The following is a 26,117-nucleotide window of genomic DNA, read 5'->3' on the forward strand; positions in this document are numbered from 1 at the left end:
TTTATGCTAAAGTTTGTTCTCTTCCTTAGTATTAAATTGAGGCTTTGGTTTACCATACACAATGTTAAGGTCTTAGGTGATGCCTGCTGACTTCACATGGTTAGCTTTTGGGCAAAAATGGTTACAGAATATCAAACTTAAGCCATAGAAATAGAAATATAGCAATTTTCAGGTCAAGGAACGTTACTCAGCTCACAGGCCGTATTTAGGATTGGAATGCCTGCTTTTCCCAGCTCAATGATCCATGCCCAAGAACAGTAGAGGTGAACTTTAAAGAACATTCTTCTCAACCTTAATGTAATCACCCCTTCCCCCCGGTCACTTTGTTTTCAGGATGGCTGGACACCAGTTCACGCAGCTGTGGACACTGGTAATGTGGATAGCCTCAAGCTTCTTATGTACCACAGAGCACCAGCTTGTGGAGACAGGTTGAACGAGGAGGAGCCCGAGTCTGATGTCTTTGACTTGGATGGAGGAGGAGAACGTCCTGAAGGCACAGTCAAGCCTGTTGTTCCTGCAGACCTCATTAACCATGCTGACAGAGAAGGCTGGACTGCTGCCCACATTGCTGCCTCAAAAGGTTTTAAGGTGTGTCTGCTAGCACCTGCCTCATCCTACCATTATAATTTGACAAGTGGCAAAGTCGTCTGCTGTTGACTGAGCATATTTAAATTGAGTAATTGGAAAATGAGTGATACCATTGCAGAAGATTATTGGCCACCAGAGTGAATTGACTTTTTTCCTATTCAGAAGATATTTATGGTGAAGGGAATAAGAGACTTTTCATAAACCTCATTTTATTTGGAGTTTATCAGTAAAAAAAATGTGAGGGTAATTTCAAATATTTTATCCTATCTACAATTAGCAGAACATTGGTAGTGATTTAGTCCATTGGGTTGTTTGCTTCATTACACTACTGCTTAGGGGTAGGGCCAGGATCCACACCTGACCTGTGGAGTTCACGCTCTTCCTCATGCCCTGAGCTGCCTGACTTATGTCCTACCTGTGCTGTCTTGCTGATATGTAAGAGGAAGCACTAGCTTTCACTCATCAGTTGTTGTTGTTGTTGTTGTTAGGTGCTGTTGAGTTGGTTCCAACTCATAGCGACTCTATGAACAACAAAAGTCATCAGAGTAAAAAAATTCTGATTCCTAAAGAAACAACATGCTATAGCATGTCATTCACTCATACTTTTTTGTTTAGATCATTTTAGCAATAATAATGCATTAGCAATAATACGCTATTAGGAAGCTCCTGAGTACAAGGCAAGGTCCCTGGGTGGTGCAAAAGGTTTACACTTGACTACTAACTGAAAAGTTGGCAGTTCAAATCTACCCAGTGGCACTGTGGAAGAGAGGCCTGGTGATCTACTTCCCAAAAACTAGCCATTGAAAACCCTATGGAGTACACTTCTATTCTGAAACACATGGGGTCGCCATGAGTCAGAATCGACTCAGTGGGTGTGAATAGGGGTGCAAGTTACTGTGTATGCTAACATTTGCAGATATTGTTTCTGCCATTAGGTTCTTCTGGTCCAGTGGCAGGGGTGAGAAGTACAAGTGTAGGTTAAGAGAAGCACAAAGAATTAACACAAGAGTAACATATTGATACAGTATAAAAATGCTATAGTTGTGTGTAAAATAGAACACATGTATTTCAGAGGGCAGAGTTACAGGGATGTGAAGGCCAGGAATGGCTCATTTGGAGGCAGTGGAAATTTTTTGGGACCTTGCAGTGTGGTGCAGATTTCCCATTCCGCACTGGAAAGAGAGCAGTTCAGGTGACAGGAGCAGCAGGAACAGAGATAAGGAAGCAGGGAGGTGGATAACAGCTCCATTTGAACTAGTAAGGAGTGGTGAGAAATAAGACCAGACTAGGGGTTTATTGGTAGAGTATGGGACGTGGGACCTTCCATGCCAAATTAAGGAATTAATTCAGTAGGCAAACAAAGCTACTGAAACAAAGCCATTGCACAAAGGAGCTAAATAATTGATTCTATAGTTTAAAATGATGGATTTAGCAATAATATTTAGAAGATTTGAGGTTATTAAAATGTTGGTGGCAGGAGAGAGAGACTAGGTAAAGGATGACAGCAGTAGGAGTAATGAGAGCTATTATGGACTAGAAATGCCTAGGAATTGAACACCGATTACATATGGGAAATAAGGGAGCTGAGTAGAAAGATAGTAATATTTTCAGGAAGAGAAAGGAAGCAGCGCCATTGTGATCAAGAAGATAGAATGGGATTTTAGACACACTGAGTTTCTTCATCCAGATGGAAATAGCTGGGAAGAGCTGGAAATGTTTTTTGGAGCTCCTGGTTGGGCAATTTCCTGTTGTCGTGATCAATAGCAGAAGCTGTTCGTCTTGGACTTAGATTTTAAAAACTAAGAAAGTAAGAAAAGGAATGACTCAGTTCAGTGTAGATGTATTGTTTGTTAGCATTAGGTTTTGTCCATTTTAAACAAAGAAAGTCTGGCAACTTGGCATATCGTATATTGATTTAAATGGAATGCAATTGCATTTGACATCAAAGTTTTTAGAAGACAAGGATGAGAAATGTGAGAAGTTTAAATGTGAAAATGCAGTTTATCTAGGATAGTGAATCTCTCTTGATGGTAGAGAGGTACATAGAAGGGGTAGATTGCAACCTACCTGCATACCCCCCTGCAAGAAAATCTGAGTGTAATGAGAGATGTTACCAAGAGGAGTGGATTGCGTTGTGAGCTTTACTCGTCTAGGATGTTCAGCCACTGAACCTCTCTCCTTAGGGCAGAAAGTGAAGCCCACTCCCCAGAATTGAGTCCCTCTGCAGTATAAAGTAATTGTGGTGTTGTTCAGCTCCTTAATTATGAACTTAATTATGATCAAGGATGGTACCATCATCGATGCTCAGGCCCCTGGCACCCCATGAATGCTCAGTCATTATTGAGTGAAGGGAAATACAAGACCTCACTCTCATAGAACATGACTCTTCCATACTCTCTTATTTTAAGAGGAGTAAGATGAATTTTGGACAAGAATAGAGAGATTTTAAAAAGTGAGCATGACAACATTGTCACCCTGCTAAGCTATTAAAATAATAGATATTTTAGCCCCAGAGTGGGTATTTAATTTTCCAGTCTAACGTAATCATTTTATGATTAGCGCATTTAAGCCCGAGAGGTTTAAATCGCCAACCTAGATAGAGGTTGGGAATGAAGCCCAGACTGCCTGACTTTATCGCTCTTTGCACTATACCATGCTGCCTGCCTTTCTGCTTAAACATATTGGAAAATATTTTTTTATTGTTTGCTTTTAATGTTTATATTCTGGTTGAGATAGTTCTCAAGAAAGGCAGTCCACTTACAACTAAATTACTAAGGCTGGTTTTCTGAAAAAATAATGAATCTGACTTAACCATTGTATTGGTGAAAAGATTATACACTGACCACAAGTAGGACTTTAAAAACTACTTTTTTTCTTTTGACGGTAACTTATATGTATCCTTTATTCATGAGGTGGTAGCACCATTGCCACCCAAGAGGAAGACGACTTCAGTTTCCACATTGTTTTCAGTAGAGAATAGTGGAGTTTCAGAGCTTGAGCGGACAGTATAACTCATCCAGTCTGACATCATGTTGCAGATGAAGAAACTAAGTCTCTAAAATGGTGTAACTCATTTCCCAAGGTCGAGTCATAGAAGATCAGATTCCCAAATCGGTGCTTTTTCCATTGTAGTCTTTGGTCTTTTTCCCAACAGTTAAGAAATTTATATAAATCATCATCTAGCGTTTGGTACTAGGAGTACCTCTTGCTAAAGCTGGCCTGTGACTACTCCAGAGAGACTGTTGAACTAATAATCACTAAGGATAAATCTTTTTTTAGTCACTCATTGTGAATAGAAAGGTTTTCTTAGTGAAGCTCTGTGCTCTGTCGTGAGACTTGACACGCGAAGTTCCTGCAACAGAAACAAATTAGGGAGACTGGATTTGAGCATCTCTGTTGTCGAAGCTCTCATACCCAGGAATTTTTTTGATGGACCACTTGTATTTTTTGACTACAAGAGTGGATTGTAATTCTAAATTATATATTGCCAAAGAAAGTAGCTTTCTACCACGCATGCTCTTCCTCAGTCTCTCTGAGTTGTTTAACATGTTGACTATTTAATACAAACCTTCCCTGGGCTTCCAGAACACTGAGGCTTCCTGACTTCTTCTCCTGCTTTGTTGAATAGGCATTCTCATCATCATTTTTTTTTTTAACTGATTTTTTTCTCTTTTGGTTTTAACTCTAAGTAACTCCCAAACTTCATTCTTAGACCTCAGCTTCTTTTTTTTAAGAGTTTATCCAGTCTTTTTGGTTTTAGCGGTGACTTCTATGATAACAGAGCCCTGGTGGCACAGTGGTTAAAAGCTGTGGCTGCTAACCAAAAAGTCAGTAGTTCGAGTCAACCAGCTGCTCCTTAGAAACCCTATGGGGCAGTTCTGCTCTGTCCTTTAGGGTCACGATGAATCGGAATCAACTCTACAGCAGTGTGTTTGGGTTTCTATGTTAACTAGTCTCAAACCCATATCACCAGCCCTGACTTTTTCTCTGTGTTCCAGACATTTATCTCCAGCATCCTAGACGTCATATCTAGGCAGGCCACCCTCCCCTCGTCTGGCAGTGGCCCTCTGGTCACCACCTGTAGGTCATTCTTGTATGAGGTTAAAGCACTCTGCTGCTAACTAAAAACTCAGCAGTTTGAACCCACCAAGCCTCTCCACAGGAGGAAAATGTGGCAGTCCACTTTCATAAAGATTTACAACCTTGGAAACCCTATAAGGAAGTTATACTCTGACCTATAGGGCTGCTATGAATGGGAATCGACTCGACAGCAACGGGTTGTGGTCTGCCTGACGTGTTATTAGACTCTGCCACGTGAGAGTCCGATGTTTCTTCTCGTGCTGTAGCATTTACCCCCATCTCGCCAAGCAGTCTGAATGAAGCCTCTCTCTCTCATGCAAAACCCACATGGAACCCTGAGATTTGGGTTCCCCCTTCCTAAATCTTGCTGCAAAAAAATCAAGATAGAGTAGCTATTGAAATTTTTCCTTGTCATGCAGAGTTAGGTCCCTGTCTAGGAGAAGAGAAAGTCAGATAAGATGCCTGCAAAGTTGAACCAAGTCTTTGGGACTGGAGGTTAGCCGTGATAGATAGAAATGTTCTTTGGAACCTGTTTTAGTGCTTTTGGTTCTCTGTGATTATTTCTTTTTTTTCCTTAATTTTTAGTAAAATTATTTTTGAGAAAGCCAAACTAACTTGGCTGTGGTATGGTAAACAGAGGAAAGTGTAATTTTATCCTCAAGCCAGAATGTGCAGTACAGAGTATTACATCCCTACTTAATTTGGGCAGATATGATTGACAGAACCCTGGAGGAAAGGTAAACTTAGCCATCCAGAGCCCACCCTGCACTCAAGACATGGACCTACTACTGTTTTCCACCAACACCTTTCAGGTACGGGGTTTTGATCCTCCTCTCCCCTCACTCTATACTGTCTCCCTTGAGTGATCTTATTGATCCCCTGAATGTAATCTGTAGTGATTCCCAAATCTTATCTCTAGCCCTTCCTAACCTCTTCCTGAGTCTCTCCAGGAAGTCTATCTGGGAGATCCTCCTTTATACTCTCTGTTTATTTCTGTTATTCCAGTGCAAATATTAACAGTGTCTCCTTTTACTCTTAAAATTGTCCCAGTTTTGACAATAAAATTATATGGCAACCCCATTGATGCCCATATTCATTTTTGCTTCCACAAGAGAGTTCCTCATGGGTGTATCCTTGGGCTCCAACATTCATGCTCCCTAACCACTGAGCTCCATCTCCTCTTTTTCCTCTCTTAATCCAATAACATCACCTGATGTCATGTTTCCTTGCTGCTTCTCCCTAACTTAATACATTTAAGTGATCATACAGCTCTAGATTTTATAACTTTCATAGAGGATTTTTGACTGTGTTGCCTCTTTGTAGTCTCATGGGCACTGCCCGTGGGAAGCCCTCATCATCTGCTACCTGGATTCTTGCGGGACCATCCTCCTGGTCTCCTTGTCTCTAGTCCCTCCACTGCCAAGAGAATGGACTTTCTAATAGGTGAATATTGTTACGCCATTTACCTGTTGAACATCTTTCTAAGGCTCTGTCCCCTCCAGGGTGCCTTGCACTTACTGTGATAGCTATGTCCCTTCCTGGTCTGGTCTGTGTCTACCTCCAGAGGTATACTTCTGTCTCTTTCCCTGGCGCACCTGTGCTCTCACCACTCACTGCAGGCTGCTGGGCAAACACCTGTGCTCGCTCTTCTCTACCTGTCTTTGCATCTGTTGTTCCCATTACCTCAAATGGCCTTTTGCCTGTCCTGACCATTCTCTGCCTGGAAAACAACTCAGCTTAAGTGTTGGCCTCCAGGAATTAGGTGTTCCCAGGGCACCTCTCCGCATTTCCCTTAGAGAACTCGTAGTGTATTGTAATTGGTTGCATGTCTCTGTCCCTTTCTCCACCTTCAAAAAATATTCTTTCATCTTTGTATATGCCGTGGCCTACTGAGTCTCTGAGCCAAGAAGACTAAATATTTATTGGATCAATGAATAAATGGACGATGACACTTATTTCTCTCTTAGCTGGTCTCCTTCACATCACCCTTGTCCTCACCGGTATACCTTCCTTATGCACCACTTGGTTTAGAACAGAGTTGATCAAGGTACTCTGCTGCTCATACACATCCCCACACCTACAGAAAAGCTCCTTAGCACTTAGCCCTTCACAGCTGACTTCAGCCAACTTCATCTCTGGCCGCTCACACTAAAATCTACCCTTTTGCTTATGCCATTATTTCCCATTATAGTGTCTTCCAGCCCCCCAGTGCTCCACTCTGCACTCCCAGCCCCCCAGCCTCCCTTTGCAAAAACATCAAGTACACCCACACCCCACCTGCTTTCACTTTCTCTCTCTGCCCTGTTCTAAACTTGGCACCCTGCCCTGGCTTTGATTTTATCTCTAGCCTTTTGGACTTGGGGTTTCTACTTAGTCTCCCTGGCATTGGTACCTTGCTTCTCATCTCTCCCTAAAGGTCCCTGGCAGAGATTTCTCATTGTCCCTCAATATCTCTTCTACACTTTATCTGTAATAATGGATCCTTCAGTTTTCATCTGGGCCCATGCCCACCCAAGTTAAGACTATATTTTCCAGCCTCCATTACAGGTAACCACCGGTGTACCTACGTTTTGGCCAGTGGGATGTGAGTAGAAGTAAAAGCTGTAGTTTAAGCTATTGCATCTTTGTTATCAAAGGTATACCTGTATCCTTGCTTCACATCACTTTGCTGCCATACCCTGCCCAGTTTAGGCCTCCTGGGAATCTGTTTCCCAAAGCAGTGCCTGGCACCATAGCATTTGTCCTCGTCATGCAATCCCACATCTCAAGGAGAGAGCTTAGGTACTTTTCTCCACCTTCCCCCCCAACTTGCTCTCCCTCTCCCACTCCTCCGCCATCCCTCTTCCTCCTCCTTGTAGTGAATTTTTGCTCATTACCTCAACACCCTTTCTTATGTATTTTTTCCCCATGTCTCTTGACTACACTTTGAGTTCCTCCCTGAGAAATGGAAAAAAGGAAAAAAACTAAACCCATTGCCGTCAAGTCGATTCCAACTTACAGCAACCCTGTAAGACAGAGTAGAGCTGTCCCATAGGGTTTTCAAGGCTGTAATCTTTACAGAAGCAGACTGCCACATCTTTCCCCCATGGAGTGGCTGGTAGGTTCGAACCACCAACCTTTCAGTTAGCAGCTGAGCACTTAACCACTGCGCCACCAGGGCTCCATTGAGACTTGAACTATATCTTAATCATTATCACAGCCCTGAGCGCAGTGCCTGGCACAGAGGTGCTTAGCCCTAATTTCATAAAATGATTGTGAGTATTAAGTGAACTTTAAATACTTGCAGAGTGTTAGAACTGTGCCTGGAACTTAGGACATGCTCAGTAGTTGTCATAGCTGTTGTTGTTCAGTTGGTTAAAGTTTAATCCTCTTTGTGTTCCCCTTGGAGCCCAGCACAGTGCTGTAGAATTCACACTTGAAGCAGTGTGTGGATACACATTACCCCTGGGGGACTGACATTTCATGCTTCCTTAACGAGGAAGTCACTGCTCATATACCACTGACCTACCTCAGTGTAATAAAAATTAGAAGTAACCACTTTGAAGGTGAGAAATGAAAGAATCTTAATTCAGAAGAATTGCAGATATCTGTTGTGTCCTTTGTCATCTCTGTTGGTAGTTTGTGAAGTAACATCACCTAGAATTATCTTGAGCGATCAGTGCTATTTGTTGAGAGGTGCCATAACTCCCCAATTAACTGAATATTTGGGTTGTTTGCTAATTGATGCTGATGATGTTGATTATAATAATTACAGCAGCTAATAAATATTGAGAGTGTAGAATGTGCCAAGAATAAGCTTTATATGCATCATTTCATTTGTCACATAACAACCCTGTCAGGAAACTGAAGCAGAAAATGTTGAATGCTTTACAAAAGGTTACATAATAATTTGTACAAGTGAGACTGGAATCTAAGCCTGTTTGGCTTTTACCTGCTTTTGCTACGAGCGCTAACCTGCCTAATAGTTGTGTTATTTTTATCTCTTGTCATTTTGGGAATTCACAAGTTTAGTGCATTCTATTTAATCCTCTTATTAGAGTTCCATTCTAAATCGACATTGTTTGTCCTATTAAGTATCTTATCATTGATTTACTGATTTTTGTACAAATTGGTAACAACTGCTTGATAAAAGCTGTTATTTATATATTGGCTTTGTTATCACTTAACTTCTTAGCTTAGTGATTTCTTACATGTAACTCCAGGCCCATGGAAGCCAGACTTTGATTACAGTTTTTAAAGCAGATCCCTGCAACCTGAGCAGGCCAGTAGTAAGAAGCAGATGTTCTCATTGGTTCCCTTTGTAGGTAGGCAGATTTTCTCTACTTTCCCTGGCTTTAGTCAGAGATGCCCTCATGGAGCTTCCCCATCTTGTGGGGCAAAAAGTCTAGTCAGTCTCCCATCTCCCCAGGGTCCGTTAATCCCCAAAACACTAGGTTCTCCATATCATCTTTGCCTTCAAACCAGCACTGGCTTCCTGGTTCCAGTTTCACTAAATTGGTGGTTTCAGCTTACTCGTTATTTTTCTTTCTGGCCCTTGAGAATTTTCTGTACTTTCTTGTGAACTCATTATTGCATCTAAAAGTATGTTTAGGGGGGCAAGATGAAGCAACTGAAACTCATATACTGCTGATGGGAGTGGAAATTGGTATAACCACTTAAGAAAACTCTGCAGTATCTATTAACATAGAACCAGAGTTTCAGATCGTTTCATTCCAGTTCAAACCTCTGCAGAGAATTTGCTTTTCCATCCCAGGTATACTGAATCAGAATCTACATTTTAACAAGAGCCTCTGGTGGTTCTTATGTATAATAAATTTTTGAGAACCATTGCCCTACTCATGGTTCTCAAAATTTGTCCCTAACCAGCAGCACTAGCATCACCTGGGAACTTATTAGAAATGCAAGTTTTCAACTAGGGTTCTAAGTGGAATCTCGCATAGTACATGTACCTTATGACCCAGCAGTCCAGCTCAGCTATATATACCCAACAGATGTGCAGACATGTGTTCACCAAAGGACATGTCCAAGAATATTTATGGTAGAACCCAAATGTCCATCAACAGAAGAATGTATAAATGTATAAATAAATTGTGGTATAGACATATGATGAGATTGTTGTTGTTAGGTGTCGTCGAGTCAGTTCCAACTCATAGTGACCCTATGCACAACAGAACAAAACACTGCCTGGTCCTGAGCCATCCTTACAGTCGTCGTTGTGCTGGAGCTCATTGTTGCAGCCACTGTGTCAGTCCATCTCATTGAGGGTCTTCCTCTTTTCTGCTGACCCTGTACTCTGCCAAGCATGATGTCCTTCTCCAGGAACTGATCCCTACTGACAACATGTCCAAAGTATGTAAGACGCAGTCTCGCCATCCTTGCTTCTAAGGAACATTCTGGCCGCACTTCTTCCAAGACAGATGTGTTCGTTCTTTTGGCAGTCCATGATGGTATAGTCAATATTTTTTGCCAGTACCACAGTTCAAAGGCGTCAATGCTTCTTCAGTCTTCCTTATTCATTGTCCAGCTTTCACAAGCATATGATGCAATTGAAAATACCATGGCTTGGATCAGGCGCACCTTAGTCTTCAAGGTGATATCTTTGCTCTTCAACACTTTGCAGCAGATTTACCCAGTGCAATGTGTCTTTTGATTTCTTGACTGCTGCTTCCATGGGTGTTGATTGTGGATCCAAGTAAAATGAAATCCTTGAGAACTTCAATCTTTTCTCTATTTATCATGATGTTGCTCACTGGTCCATTTGTGAGGATTTTTGTTTTCTTTATGTTGAGGTGTAATTCATACTGAAGGCTGTGGTCTTTAATCTTCATTAGTAAGTGCTTCAAGTCCTCTTCACTTTCAGCAAGCAAGGTTGTGTCATCTGCATAATGCAGGTTGTTAATGAGATGCCCCGTTCTTCTTCATATAGTCCTGCTTCTTGGATTATTTGCTCAGCATACAGATTGAATAGGTGTGGTGAAAGAATACAACCCTGACCGCACCTTTACTGATTTTGAACCAACCAGTATCCCCTTGTTCTGTCTGAACAGCTGCCTCTTAATCTATGTAAAGGTTCCTCATGAGCACAGTTAAGTGTTCTGGAATTCCCATTCTTCACATTGTTATCCATAATTTGTTATGATCCACACAGTCGAATGCCTTTGTATAGTCAGTAAAACACAGGTAAACATCCTTCTGGTATTCTCTGCTTTCAGCCAGGATCCATCTGACATCAGCAATGGTATCCGTGGTTCCACATCCTCTTCTGAATACAGCCTGAATTTCTGGCAGTTCCCTGTCGATATACTGCTGCAGCCATTTTTGAATGATCTTACAGCAAAATTTTGCTTGCTTGTGATATTAATAATATTGTTCTGTAATTTCCACATTCGGTTGCATCACCTTGCCTGGGAATAGGCATAAATATGGATCTCTTCCAGTCAGTTGCTTTAGCTGCTCAACATTTGAGAGCAAGTTTCAGAGTCTCATCTGACATCCACCTTAGTCTTTTCTTTCTTTCCTGTCTTTTCAGTGACCTCTTGCTTTCTTCATGTATGATGTCTTTGATGTCATTCCACAACTAGTCTGGTCTTTGGTCACTAGTGTGCAGTGCGTCAAATCTGTTCTTCAGATGGTCTCTAAATTCAGGTGGGATGTACTCAAGGTCACATTTTGGCTCTCGTGGACTTGCTCTGATTTTCTTCATTTTCAGCTTTAACTTGCATATGAGCAATTGATGGTCTGTTCCACTGTCAGCCCCTGGCCTTGTTCTGACTGATCATATTGAACTTTTCCATTGTCTCTTTCCACAGATGTAGTCAATTGGATTTCTGTGTGTTCCATCTGGCGAGGTCCATGTGTATAGTCGCCGTTTATGCTGGTGAAAGAAGGTATTTGAAATGAAGGAGTCAATTGGTCTTGCAAAATTCTATCATTCAATATAGAATATGATGAAATACCATACAGAAATTTTAAAAAAAGGGGGTGGATTATGAGTACTCCCAACACATGGATAAATCTTACGGATGTTGTGTTGAATTAGAAGTACATGTAAATACCCGAAGTATGATTCCACTTATTTGCTTTATTATAGAGTTCAGGAGCAGGCTAAGCCACTATCTGGTATTAGAAATCAGAACAGTAGTTACCTCTGGGGGCAGAAGGGGGATCTAGTGATTGAGATGGAGCATAAAGGGGGGTTCTGGATTGCTGCTTACACAAGTATGTTCACTTCGTGAGAATTCTTGAAGCTGTGCACTTATTTGTGAACTTTTACACATGTATATTATACTTCAGTAAAAATATTTACAAAAAAGGGAAAAATACCTTTTTGACCATTTTTGCAGCATTGCATGTTTTATAGTAAGAGTAGGCTTTTCAGACTGCCTGGTTTACTATATTGTCAGACCCTGTGTGTGCACGCGTGTGTCTGTACATACGTGTGTGTATTGGGGTTAGTGGTAAGAAGGACATTGCTTTTCCTTTACAGTTTCCAGTCCGGTCTGTTTTGTGTTTCTTCTTATGGAGAATCAGTAAACAAACCATGAAGTGATAAAAGTTGACAGAGCAGAGTTCCTTGGTAAATATCCTGATGGAGCATCCTGCTGTGCAATTATTTATTAGAAAATGTATGCATTTTATTTTGTCTTCTCCTTGGCATTTGAAAAAAATCTGAAGAACTAAGACTTTTCAGTCCCTGGGTCACTGATTTTTTTTTAAATGGAAACTTCCTTAAGGAACACAAAACAAAACAAAAAAAAACAAACCCACTGCCGTCGAGTCGACTCCGACTCATAGCAACCCTGTAGGACAGAGTAGAACTGCCCTGTAGAGTTTCCAAGGAGCGTCTGGCAGATTCAAACTGTCAACCTCTTGGTTAATAGCTGTAGCACTTAACCACTACGCCACCAGGGTTTCCTTAAGGAGCACGGAGGAGGAAAAAGTTGAAAATCAGAAGGAACACAGTTTTCAACATCTATTGGGAATGCTTTTCTAAAGGCTCAATCAACATGGTGTTCATATTAAGGTGTTCAAATAAGGCAGCATACAATCTAAGTATAACTGTTCTTAAGAGGACTCTGGGATGTAATTGTTAAAGTGGAGTCGGCACTTCGCCTACCAGGAAGCAGTTAATAGCTATAATCTAGAAGAGAGCAAGAAGCATCCATTTGTAGCAGAAGTCTCTTTGGTTTGTATTGCCAAATTACCGTAAAAGTATCTTGTCTGATGAAGCCAGTTTCTTTCTTAATTTCCCTTGGGAAACCGAGTAACTAGTAAGCTAACTTTTTTTGAAACCTAAGAGACTATTCTGTGGCACAATGTTTTGATCCTATGGCTCGCATTGAAGTGAAGTATTCTTTGCTTTCCATTTCTAGGCATTGTTTAATTTGTGCGTTGGGGTTGCTGGAATTGAAATAAAATTTTTGCTGTGAGTTCCTGATTGGCTTGCTACAGACAACTGACTTTTTCTTGGGTGTTTGGCCCCAGTTAGCTGATTCTGAGCTGGAGGTGACAGAGCTCTTGTCTTTACAGAACTGCTTAGAAATCTTGTGTCAGCATGGAGGGCTGGAGCCTGAAAGGAACGATAAGTGCAATCGGACTGTTCACGACGTTGCCACTGATGACTGCAAGCATCTGCTGGAGAATCTGAGTGAGTGGCGTTTACAGCTTCATCATTTGCCTACGCTGGTGGGCCCCTGGGGCAATGGGAAGAATATGATGGTGCAACTGCGGTTTTCTTATTTGCTTCATAACCTGATTTGAACCCTCACTATTAGAAAAACACTTTATAGATTATAAATGGGGTAATTATTTCCTTTTCCATGTAGAGTAGCTTATAGCTTTTTGCAGGATTATCACCACCACCAGCCATTGAAGCAGTTCTGACTCATTTCAAGCCCATGTGTGTCAGGGTAGAACTGTGCTCCATAGGGTTTTCAGTGGCTGATTTTTCGGAAGTAGATCTCCAGGCCTTTCTTCCAAGATGCCTCTGGGTGAACTTGAACTTCTAGCCTTTCAGTTAGCAGCCAAGCACGTTAACTGTTTGTACCACTCAGCAACTCTCTTTGCAGAATTAGCTGGTATTCAAATAATGCTAGATCTTTCTTGCATTTTACTGACCTCAGAGAGCATTTTAAATAATTACTACTCTTTATTTCTGACCTGGATTGTTTTTTCTAGAGATTAGACTAGCAGTGCATGAGAAATCAGAGCTGAGTACTCTGCCATCAGCTGATCCTATGAACCTAGGCATGTCAGTTGCCCTATCAGGACCTCATTGAGTACCTATACGTCAAAATAATTGACGATATCTTGGGGTCCTTCCAGCTCTAAGAGTATATGTTCCTCAACACATTTTATGAAAGATTTCCTTGTGGATTTATGAATATGGTGGGCTAGATCATACCAAATATTCTGACCTCTTATATCAAGATTATCGCCCAGTCTACCCAATCAGCCAATTGTATCAGTAATTTTACTTTAAGATATCCAGAGGGTTAAAAATTGAAATGCTTTTAGCTTCAACTAAACACGTAGATTTTTATTCTTTTAGATTGTGAATGTTGTTGTTAGGTGCCTTCAAGTCAGTTCCGACTCATAGCAACCCTATGGGACAGAGTAGAACTGCCCCATAGGGTTTCCAAGGTGCGGCTGGTAGATTTGAACTGCAGACCTTTTGATTAGCAGCCAAGCTCTTAACCAGTATACCACCAGGCTCCACATTCAATATAAGAAAGAGTTGAGTCTAAGAGACCTTTTAGGACATCACCATAGTCTTCCAGATGAGAGAGAATAATGGTGGTGCAGTCCAGGCTTAGAGCAATGGAGGCAGTGAGAAGTGGCTGGGTTCTGGATATAGCTGAAGGTGTAGAGCCAAAAAGACCTCTTTTGGATTGAATGTGACGTATGAGGGATTAGGGCTTCCTAAGTAACTCTGAGGTGTGTTCGGCCTAAGTACTTGCCAGGATGGAGATACCATCAGCTGCTAGGGGAAGGCTATGGGTGAAGCAGGCATTGCTAAATAAAGTTAGGAGTTCAGTTTTGAATGTACGAATTTGAGATGGCTCTTAGGATATCTGGAAACGTAGAGATGTCAAGTCAGCAGGAATTCCAGTATGAACTGGATATGTAAACTTTGAGTCATCCATCTATAGATATTTAAAGTCATGAGACTGGATGAGATCGCTTAAGGAGAGAATATACATAGAAAAAGAAGAAATGAGCCATGGAACACTCTACCAATAAGAGATCTGGAAAAAGTGAAAGGACCAGTAAAGGAGTAAAATTAAAGAGCCATTAATGAGGTACAAGGAAATCAGAAAGAAATTTATCAAGAGGAGAGAGACCTGTTGCTTCAGATGCTGTTGATAAGAAAGATGAGGACTGAGAACTGAGAATAAAATAACCCGGTAGTCGGTCAGCTAACTGCAAAAGCCGGTTTAAGAAGAGAATCATAAAAATACACATTTTTAAACATTTTATTTTAATTTAAAACATACAAAGTAGTTCACCCACTTTTAGATGGAAGTCTTTGCTTTATACGGTTTTGCTGATGGAAGTTCCACATATTCTTTTTTAAAATAAACCACACCTTTAATGTATTGTCTATGATTTCTAGTGTTTTAAGGGCTTAAATTCGTAAAAATTACAGCCAAGAAAACCCTATGGGACAGTTCTGCTCTGTCACATGGATTCACTATGAGTGGCAATTGACGCAATAACACCTAACAACAGCAGCACTTGCCATGTAACAGTGTGCTAAATCTGTTGTAAACATAAGTTCATTTACTCTTCATAACAACTCAATACATATTCTATTTTATAAAAGAAGTTGAGGGATAGAAAGATTGAGGCAGTTTACCAAGACACACAACCAGTAGCAGGCTGACCTGGTGCACATCTCTGTGTGATTCTGAAGCCACCATGCTAAGCCTACTGACCTGTCCAGCTATAAGCTGTCTCACTCATGACATTGTCTTTGAAAGTGAAAGAAACGGCAATACAGGGGATTCAGGATCAAGGGAGGGCTCTGGTTTTCTCCAATTTTTTTTTTTTTGAGAATTTGAGAAATCTTGTTGAAGGGAAAGGGTCAATGAAGCTGAAGAGCTCAAAAACACAAAGAAAATGAGTTCATGCAACGTGGTAGCAGAGAAACTGGGAAGGAGTTCAGAGACCAAAACTTACTCCAGTATAAGAACAGTCTATTTAATGTTATTTAAAGAAATAAGATAGCTGTGCTTTGGCTTGTTTTAAAAAATGTTCATATCTGTTTTATATAACAGTTTTGCTGTCTTGCTATCAGGGTTTTTTTGCTTTGTTTTGTTTTTAAATTTCTAATTCTTTTATTCTTTCAACAGATGCTCTTAAAATACCCTTAAGGATTTCAATGAGTGAGACCCAACGAGACAGCTTTGGTTCTGATGACTTTGAATGCGAAAACACAATATGGGCTTTAACTATCCGCAGACAGACATCCTGGGATGATTTTTCAAAAGGAGTGATTCAAGCTCTGACAAATCATTTCCAAGCAATCTCTTCTGATGGATGGTGGAGCCTGGAAGACGTGACGTTTAATAACACCACTGAATCCAGCATCGGCCTCGGTGCAAGTAGCGTACTATCCATCATGCTAGGTATCAGCAATCCTGCAGTGAAAACAGTTAAAATTCTGGGTTTATTTATGCTCGTGGGCTACATAACGTGATACTTAGTTCATTGATTAAGCACATTCAAAGCTCGCTTGTGGCAGCTGCCGGTGCTGAAACACTTGAATATTCACAGCGCAGCCATTACGTAATGTTGTCTGTTGGCTTTCATGCCTCAAATAATATGCAGAGAGTAAAGAACATGAAAGGCCTTGATGAGGCTTGTGATTGTGCTTGCTATTCTAGATAAATGCAAGAAATGAATCACACTGCAGCTGCTTTCTAATACACAAGTTCAGAGCACAGCCCCAGATTTATCCTTGGGCCATGCAAGGTGCCGTAGTCCATTGACACCTCACCTCTAGGACAGAAGCCCTCTTCTAGAGTTGGAAGAAGCACCTCAATGATGATACATTCACAACTCCCACATGGCACGAGTTGGGTGACAACTGGTTATTTCTGTTGGGTAGATACCATGAAACAGACCCCAAAGAACTTATAAAGATAAGATTTGCTTTTGGGTGAGAAAAGTAAGTGCTCTATAAATGTTAGCTGACCCTGGTTAGTTTCTTCCCTCTTGCACCAGAAGAATTAACATCCATGGGACACCTATAGCTATGCCAGGACTGTGCTGGGCACTCCATAAATGGGACCTCAGTGAGTCCTTACAACAACCTCATTGTACAGATAACTAGGCAGTTTACGAGATAATCTGCCCGAAGTCCACAGCTAGTGCGCAAAGCAGCCAGGATTCAAACCACAGTGTGTCTGATCTGAAAGCCTGTGTACTTTCAACTGCACTTTATTGCAGAAGAATGACCAAGTTGGAGGAAGGGCAGCCTGTTAGCATGCTATTAACGTACCAGCTTATTATATAAGAAAGTGTTTTATTCTGTTTACTTGCTGGATGTGCTAATATCACACAATTTTAGAGCAGATTGTTACAACTTACAGATCTTTGGTATGATCATGAAAAATTTTTTAAAGAAGCATTATTATACTGTTAAATAATTGCAGTAAGAAAAATAAATCATAAATGGTTTTCAGGAACCCTTTTTGCCCATACAACAAAGTATTGTTCAAGGCGTGGTCTTGCTCCAGGGTCTTATAAACTAAGTCAGCAGGCCATGTGCATCAGCCCTCACTCAGTCAGTTGTTGTTGTTAGGTGCTCTCAAGTTGGTTCCAACTCATGGCAACCTTACGCACAACAGAACGAAACACTGCCCGGTCCTGAGCCATCCTTACAGTCGTTGTTATGCTTGAGCTCTTCATTGCAGCCACTGCGTCAGTCCACCTCGTTGAGGGTCTTCCTCTTTTCTGCTGACCCTGTACTCTGCCAGGCACTATGTCCTTCTCCAGGGACTGATCCCTCCTGACAACATGTCCAAAGTATGTAAGATGCAGTCTCGCCATCCTTGCTTCTAAGGAGCATTCTGGTTGTACTTCTTCCAAGACAGATTTGTCCGTTCTTTTGGCAGTCCATGGTATATTCAATATTTTTTGCCAACACCACAGTACAAAGGCGTCAGTTCTTCTTCAGTCTTCCTTATTCATTGTCCAGCTTTCACATGCATATGATGCGATTGAAAATACTGTGGCTTGGGTCAGGTGCACCTTAGTCTTCAAGGTGACATCTTTGCTCTTCAACATTTTAAAGAGGTCCTTTGCAGCAGATTTGCCCAATGCAATGCATCTTTTGATTTCTTGACTGCTGCTTCCATGGCTGTTGATTATGGATCCAAGTAAAATGAAACCTTTGACAACTTTAATCTTTTCTCCGTTTATTATGATGTTGCTCACTGGTCCAGCTGTGAGGATTTTTGTTTTCTTTATGTTGAGGTGCAATCCATACTGAAAGCTGTGGTCTCTGATCTTCATTAGTAAGTGCTTCAAGTCCTCTTCACTTTCAGCAAGCAAGGTTGTGTCATCTGCATAACACAGGTTGTTAATGAGTCTTCCTCCAATCCTAATGCCCCTTTCTTCATAGTAGTCCAGCTTCTCATATTATTTGCTCAGCATACAGATTGAATAAGTATAGTGAAAGGATACAACCCTGACGCACACCTTTCCTGACTTTAAACCAATCAGTATTCCTTTGTTCTGTCCAAACAACTGCCTCTTGATCTATGTAAAGGTTCCTCATGAGCACAATTAAGTGTTCTGGAATACCCATTCTTCACATTGTTATCCATAATTTTTTATGATCCACACAGTCGAATGCCTTTGCGTAGTCAATAAAACACAGGTAAACATCCTCTGGTATTATCTGCTTTCAGCCAGGATCCATCTGACGCTAGCAATGGTATCCCTGGTTCCACATCCTCTTCTGAAACCGGCCTGAATTTCTGGTAGTTCCCTGTCAATATACCGATTTTGAATGATGTTCAGCAAAATTTTGCTTGTGTGTGATATTAATGATACTGTTCTATAATTTCCACATTCAGTTGGATCACCTTGCTTGGGAATAGGCATAAATATGAATCTCTTCCAGTGAGTTGGCCAAGAAGCTGTCTTTCATATTTCTTGGCATAGATGAGTGAGCACCTCCAGCGCTGCATCTGTTTGTTGAAACATCTCAATTGATATTCCATCAATTCCTGGAGCCTTGTTTTTCACCAATGCCTTCAGAGCAGCTTGGAATTCTTCCTTCAATACCATCGGTTCCTAATCATATGCTAACTCTTGAAATGGTTGAATATTGACTAATTCTTTTTGGTATACTGACTCTGTGTATTCCTTCCACCTTCTTTTGATGCTTCCTGGGTCGTTTAATATTTTCCCCATAGAATCCTTCGTTACTGCAACTCAAGGCTTGAACTTTTTCTTCAGTTCTTTCTGCTTGAGAAACACCGAGTGTGTTCTTCCCTTTTGGTTTTCCATCTCCAGCTCTTTGCACATGTTATTATAATACTTTACTTTGTCTTCTTGAGCTGCCCTTTGAAATCTTCTTTTTAGTTCTTTTACTTCATCAATTCTTCCTTTTGCTTTAGCTGCCCAATGTTCGAGAGCAAGTTTCAGAGTCTCCTCTGACATCCATCTTGGTCTTTTCTTTCTTTCCTGTCTTTTCAATGACCTCTTGCTTTCTTCATGTATGATGTCCTAGATGTCATTCCACAACTCGCCTGGTCTTTGGTCACTAGTGTTCAGTGCATCAAATCTGTTCTTCAGATGGCCTCTAAATTCAGGTGGGATGTACTAAAGGTCATATTTTGGCTCTTGTGGACTTGCTCTGATTTTCTTCATTTTCAGCTTTAACTTGCGTGTGAGCAATTGATGGTCTGTTCCACAATCAGCCCCCTGGCCTTGTTCTGACTGATGATATTGAGCTTTTCCATTGTCTCTTTCCACAGATGTAGTCAATTTGATTTCTGTGTGTTCCTTCTGGCGAGGTCTATTTATTTTGGTGAAAGAAGGAATTTGTAATGAAGAAGTCTTTGGTCTTGGAAAATTCTGTCATTCAATCTCCGGCATTGTTTCTGTCACCAAGGCCATATTTTCCAACTACTGATCCTTTTTCTTTGTTTCCAACTTTGGCATTCCAATCGCCATTAATGATCAATGCATCCTGATTCCATGTTCCATCAATTTCATACTGCAGCAGCTGATAAAAATCTTCTATTTCTTTATCTTTGGCCCTGGTGGTTGGTGCGTAAATTTGAATAATAATCATATTAACTGGTCTTCTTCGTTGGTGTATGGATATTATCCTATCACTGACAGCGTTGTACTTCAGGATAGATCTTGAAACATTCTTTTTGACGATGAATACAACACCATTCCTCTTCAAGATGTCATTCCCAGCATAGACCATATGATTGTCCGATTCAAAATGGCCAATACCAGTCCATTTCACCCCACATGTCTGTCAGTTTGTTGTACTATGGGGGCTTGGGTGTTGCTGTGATGCTGGAAGCTATGCCACTGGTATTCAGAAACAAGCAGGGTCACCCATGGAGGACAGGTTTCAGCTGAGCTTCCAGACAGACTAAGACAGACTAGGACGAAGGACCTGGCAGTCTACTTCTGAAAAGCATTAGCCAGTGAAAACCTTATGAGTAGCGGCGGAACATTGTCTCATATAGCGCTGGAAGATGAGCCCCCCAGCTTGGAAGGCACTCAAAAGATGACTGGGGAAGAGCTGCCTCCTCAAAGTAGAGTCGACCTTAATGACATGGATGGAGTAAAGCTTCCGGGACCTTCATTTGCTGATGTGGCATGACTCAAAATGAGAAGAAGCAGCTGCAAACATCCATTAATAATTGGAACCTAGAATGTATGCAGTATGAATCTAGGAAAATTGGAAATCGTCAAAAATGAAATGGAAAGCATAAACATCGATATCCTAGGCATTAGTGAGCACTCAGCCAACTGGAGACTGGAAAAAGTAAATGAGCAATCACTACCATTGGACATATTAACCCCTATAAGTAATGGATGCTAGGGCTTGATTGGTCCAGTATCCATGCTTATCACAGCAGTATAGAGGTATACAATTATACACTGAAACCTAGTAGTATTTCAGATCTAAAATTTATTAAGTTTTGTAGGTAAAAGGCTTAGCTTCATGCCTGACTATAACTGGTAACTATGGTGTTATTGTTATTGATATATGCATGTATGTGATTTTGCTGGTTCGATAGCCTAAGGTAGATTAAAAGAACCTTAGACCAACAGATAAACAGAGTTATAGGGCGTTTGCATATGTGTTACGGAGCGTGTGGACAATAGGAATCTAATGAATCGATCTGTAGAAGAGAAGAGGTGAGACCAAATACATATTACTAATCCCTTCCTAGAGAAAAAGGAGCCCTGGTGGCACCAAGGTTAAGCACTCAGCTGCTAACAGAAAGGTTGGCAGTTTGGACCCGACCAGTGGTTTCACAGGAGAGAGACCTGGCAATCTGCTTCCATAAAGATTACAGCCAAGAAAACTCAATGGGGCAATTCTGCTCTATCACGTGGGGTCACTATGAGTCAGAATCAGTTCAGCGGCACCTAACAACAGCCCTTAGAGAAGACATCTCTGGAGTGAGACCCATCCTGAACAAGAAAAATCAAAAGGTCCACAGTATGAAAAAGCTTACCTTATTCTGAGCACCTCAAGTTACCTGGTTTTTCTGGACTATAAAAAATTGTTCTCTCTCAAGCTGGAAAAGGTGACAGGGAACAGATCATAAAGGGCCTGATGTCCCTTCCAAAGTGCTTGGACTTTGTGAAGTGGTCATTGGAAGAGCCACGGAAAAGTTTTAGGTCTTGATCAGCTTTGCTCTTGAAAACTTAACCCTAGAAATATTTTTACTCTTCAGGCTTCTTTCTCTATCCCTCTTAAAGACTGCTTTGGAGAAGTCTGTAGATTGAAGGCCTTCCTCTTGACTTTCAGCAAACAAGGGAGTTACTCCCTCATGTGACCCTTTACATATTCTGTACTGCCTCTGACAACATAAGCTCTGGGTTCTTTAGGATTCTCACAGAGAATGTCATATATTAACTTACGATAAAAATTAACTTTTTTTTTTTTTTGGCTATTTTTTTGGAACAGGAAGTGTATCGTGGTCACCTGGTCAGAGCTTCGCCCAGTCCCCATGGGACTTTCTGAAGAAGAATAAAGCTGAGCAGGTTACTGTGCTTTTGTCAGGTAAAGATGTGCCAAACTGAGGTGACATTTAAAGAGTGCTACATGCTTGCCTCCCAGTACCAGTTTTTAAATGTGCATATTTTTGTCCTGTGACCCCTAGCCGTGCATATGTGACTCCTACTAGTAATGGGATGGTTTTTGAATACTTGATTAAGAGAGGGAAGTTAAAAGCCTTTGTTTCTGACACCTATGGTGATGCCTGTCCCCATGACACATTTGCCAGTTCAACATTTCTTACATATACAACTCAGTGCCACCAATTACACGAATCACGTTGTGTGGCTCTTACCACTGTCGGCTTCCTGCCATTCTGATTGCGTCAGTCATTAGGAACAAATCAGAGGCCACTCTGACATGCTGACAAGAGAGTGACAGAGACCATGTTAAGACAAGCATCTTTTGTTACCGTCAAGTGTATATAAACCCGTTGCAATTGAGTGAGTTCCCACTCATAGCAACTCTGTAGGACAGAGTAGAACTGCCCCATAGGTTTTCCAGGAACTCCTGGTGGATTCGAACTGCAGACATTTTGCTTAGCAGCAGAGCTGTTAATCACCAGGATTTCCTCAAGTGTATATATGGCTGTTATAATGGGACAGGCTGATGTTTAGTGAGCACTTCCTATTTGCTAGGCCCTGTTGTTTACACAGGACCCCTGGTGGTACAGTGGTTACAGTTCTCCACTGCTCTGAGGGAGAAAGATGTGGCAGTCAGCTTCCATAAAGATTATAGCCTTGAAACCCCTATGGGGTATCTCTACTCTGTCCTATAGGGTCGCTATGAATCAGAAATGACTCGACAGCAGTGGGTTTAGTTTTTAAGAGGTTGTTTACATAACCCTGGTTGCATAGTGGTTAAGTGCTACGGCTGCTAACCAAAAGGTCAGCAGTTGAAATCCACCAGATGCTCCTTGGAAACTCTATGGGATAGTTTTACTCTGTCCTGTAGGTTCGCTATGAGTTGAAATTGACTTGACAGCAATGGGTATAAATTAATTTAATCCTCATAGGAACCTAGTGAGGCACGTATTTCTGTTTATACTCATTTTATAGACAAGAAACAGAGGCTCAGAGAGATTAATTTTCTTGCCTAAGATCATACAGCTAGTAAATGGTATAGGAATTCTCAGGTTCTCAGCCCTTGATTTGAAAAGGCTACTGATTTCAACATGTATTTCCCATAATTGTGAATGGGTCTTAAAAAAAAATTCAGTCTCAACTAATAAAGTTTTATTTCTTTCTTTAAACTGTTTTATTGAAGTTAAAAAAAAAAAGTGTGAGATCTTCCAAAAAAAATTCCTTTAGGTTCAAACAGTGTCTTAAGAGAGTGCCAGAACTTGGCAGCAAGGCAACAGGGCGTCTACAAGGATACCCCAGACCCGTGCATTAATGCTGGGCAACACTAAAACTTTCTCAGATCTAGGATATTGAACCCACCCATCAGAGTAGATACCAGCCTCAGTATTGGAGCTGGGATCTAGAGACCCCTGGCTTAGATTGACAGGAGATGGGTGGGCATCCTGGGGGAGAGGAAGGAGCAGCTGGGGACCTCTTGGAGGGCAGAAGCAGTGGCTTTTTACCAAGTGGTATGAAATGTTTCAATATTTTCACAGTGTTGAAGGCCTACGGGTGCTTCCTGGCCAAATATCAGCCCTGCCTATGATAAGTCAACAAACACATTGTGTCTTTCATGAGGGATTCTATTGGATTTTGATCATTTGCATTTAGCAAAGAAGAGACAATTTTCCTTCCACATTCTTTTCTTACAGGTCCTCAAGAAGGCTGCCTCAGTAGTGTGACTTACGCATCTATGATCCCTCTTCCAATGCTGCAGAACTACCTCAGGCTGGTAGGTCCATGCTGCCGAGTGGAGTCTTAGGTTTCCCATCCTTGACACTGGAGTATTGCTGGCCTATTTTTATATTTAGAAGAGGGTGAGCCCCACCCATGCTGTGCCCTGCACCCTGGCACCATTGCCTTCCCCAGCAGTTCCCTGCTCATCACTTAGTTCTGGATCTTGGTTAGTGTCATGTCCAGATGTCGATTGCCTGGCCCTAAAGACTACCTGTGACTTGCAGAATATTTTAATTTGAGCAGAAGGAGGTTGTCTTCCATGAACAAAGACTTGACATCAGATACATGATCATCAACATAGAAGGGAACGGCTATAAGTATCAAGATGCAGTGCTATAAACATACTGTATTTTTACCCAAATAACACGTGTTTTATACTTTTTTTTTTTTTTTTACCAGCCATGCCTTCCCCTCCGCCCAAGGTATTTTCATAAGTACTCTGTGGAAATTCTTTTTTATGTGTTGCTGTAAAATAGCATAGCGTGTTCGCAAAAATACCTCACAGGGGGAGGGTGCAGTTGGAAAAAATATGGTGTGCGTTCTTTGCGTAAAATACAGTATAGTTTAAAAATTGAATAAATATGGCAGCATTAATTAGCATATTGATTTGGCCACTTTAACAGAAACCAAACAACAATAGCCTAAGGGATAGAAGTTTATTTCTCTTATACACAGAAATCCCAGTGGGTGAGAGGTCCAGGGGTCAGAGGGAGGGCAGGTGACTGCTCTGGTAAGTGGTTCAGGGACCCAGCACCTTCTCTTTCGTGGCTCTGCTGTCCCTTAAGGGATTGACTTTGTCAGCTTGGTCAAAGAGGGCTCAGCATTGCTACACTCCATTCTTGCCTGAGGGAAGAGACTCTATAAGACAGGCTCCTGCATCTAGAGAAGTCGCACACATCCCTAATGCCAGCAACCCATTGGCCAGAATTTAGACACATGATACCTCCTAACTGGGCATTGGTCTTTTGTTGGGTATCCATGCACCGAGCTAAAAACTAGGTGCTTCTGTTACTATAAGGAAGAAGGGGGGAGTATGATTATTGTGGGAAGTAGCAAATTCTAGATACAAAATGGATAAATGCAGTGCTTTGCATTTATTGAACAATTATTGTATGCCAGGCAATCTGCTAAGTGCACTTAAATGTATTATTTTATTCCTCAAAGCATGTCTATGAGGTAGGTGTATCATGTTTAATAGATGAGGAAACTGAAGCAGAGAAAGGTAACATAACTTCCTCTAGGCCATACAGATAATGAGTGATGAGGCCAGGTATTGTGTGTCTGATAATACGTGTGTGTTTCTATCTAAAACTGATAATATTGATGGTACAGAACATTAAGTAAACACTTTTGCTTGCCACTTTAATTTGTAAAGTCTTAAAAAAACAAACGTGAATGGATTGGACTAAGGCCCTTTATGAAAGCTGTTCCCATAAACTCTGAATTGATGTCTTTGTTTTTTCTTCTGATGAAAAGAAGTATTCAAAACCATTCCATAGAACTTCTAGCTAGGCACAAAGTTGGGGTTGATCTTTGTAAAAGCAGCCACAGTAGTGTATAAACATTCAAAGGCCTTAAAATTCAGGAGAGATGGAGCTCTGAATCTGATTATTTTCACTTTATTTCTTTTGCTGTTTGCCCCCGTCTCCCCCAATTATCAAAGGATGCCTGAGGGTCACCTTTGAAAGGGAAGCAGATCTATCTCATTCCTCTGCTTCAGTGGAGGTTGAAAGGTGTGACCAACTGGTTTTCAGGAATGTGAGCCTCAGGCCCTGAGTTGGATCACCTGATACAGCTACTTCTCTCCTCTCTCCCTTCTCAGCTTCTTTGAGGAGACAAGGTTCTGTACAAATGGCCCAGGGCTTTCCATTCATCGTGCAGCTGATAAGTCAATAGAAAGGCAGTGACACTGAATTACATGCAGTGTAAAAGAGTCTATTAGTCACAATGCGTGTAGCATATTCCAAGTACACATATATGTGTGCCCTCTTATGCATAAGACAGTTTAACTACTGGTGACTAACAAACAAAAAAAAACCCAAACCCATTGATTCCATCTCATGGCGACCCTATAGGACAGAGTAGAACTGTTCCATAGGGTTTCCAAGGAGCGGGTGAGGATTGAAGCTGCCGACCTTTTGGTTAGCAGCTGAGCTCTTAACCACTGCCATGTATTATGCGTTTTTATATCCTGTTTTGTTCTTCGTTTGTCAGCCTTTTATTGAAAAAAAAAAAAATTTTTTTTTTTTTTCCCAATAAGAGCCTCCTAAATACATTCCTGGAGCTTCTGTTCTGGTGAGAAGACAAAAAGCAAATGA

The 26,117-nt window shown here is 41.2% G+C and overlaps 1 protein-coding gene across 1 annotated transcript in view; it reads left to right on the forward strand.

The window, feature by feature from the left end:
- CTTNBP2 (cortactin binding protein 2) overlaps positions 1-26,117 on the forward strand; it is a 173,254-nt gene that overhangs the window by 102,676 nt on the left and 44,461 nt on the right. Inside the window, exons 8-12 of the mRNA XM_023544586.2 lie at positions 334-588; positions 13,198-13,315; positions 16,023-16,298; positions 21,851-21,946; positions 23,715-23,794. Of these exons, the coding sequence (XP_023400354.2) occupies positions 334-588; positions 13,198-13,315; positions 16,023-16,298; positions 21,851-21,946; positions 23,715-23,794 (825 nt within the window). The remainder of the gene's footprint in view (positions 1-333; positions 589-13,197; positions 13,316-16,022; positions 16,299-21,850; positions 21,947-23,714; positions 23,795-26,117) is intronic.

Source organism: Loxodonta africana, chromosome 8, assembly GCF_030014295.1.
Source record: "Loxodonta africana isolate mLoxAfr1 chromosome 8, mLoxAfr1.hap2, whole genome shotgun sequence".
Lineage (NCBI taxonomy): Eukaryota > Metazoa > Chordata > Mammalia > Proboscidea > Elephantidae > Loxodonta > Loxodonta africana.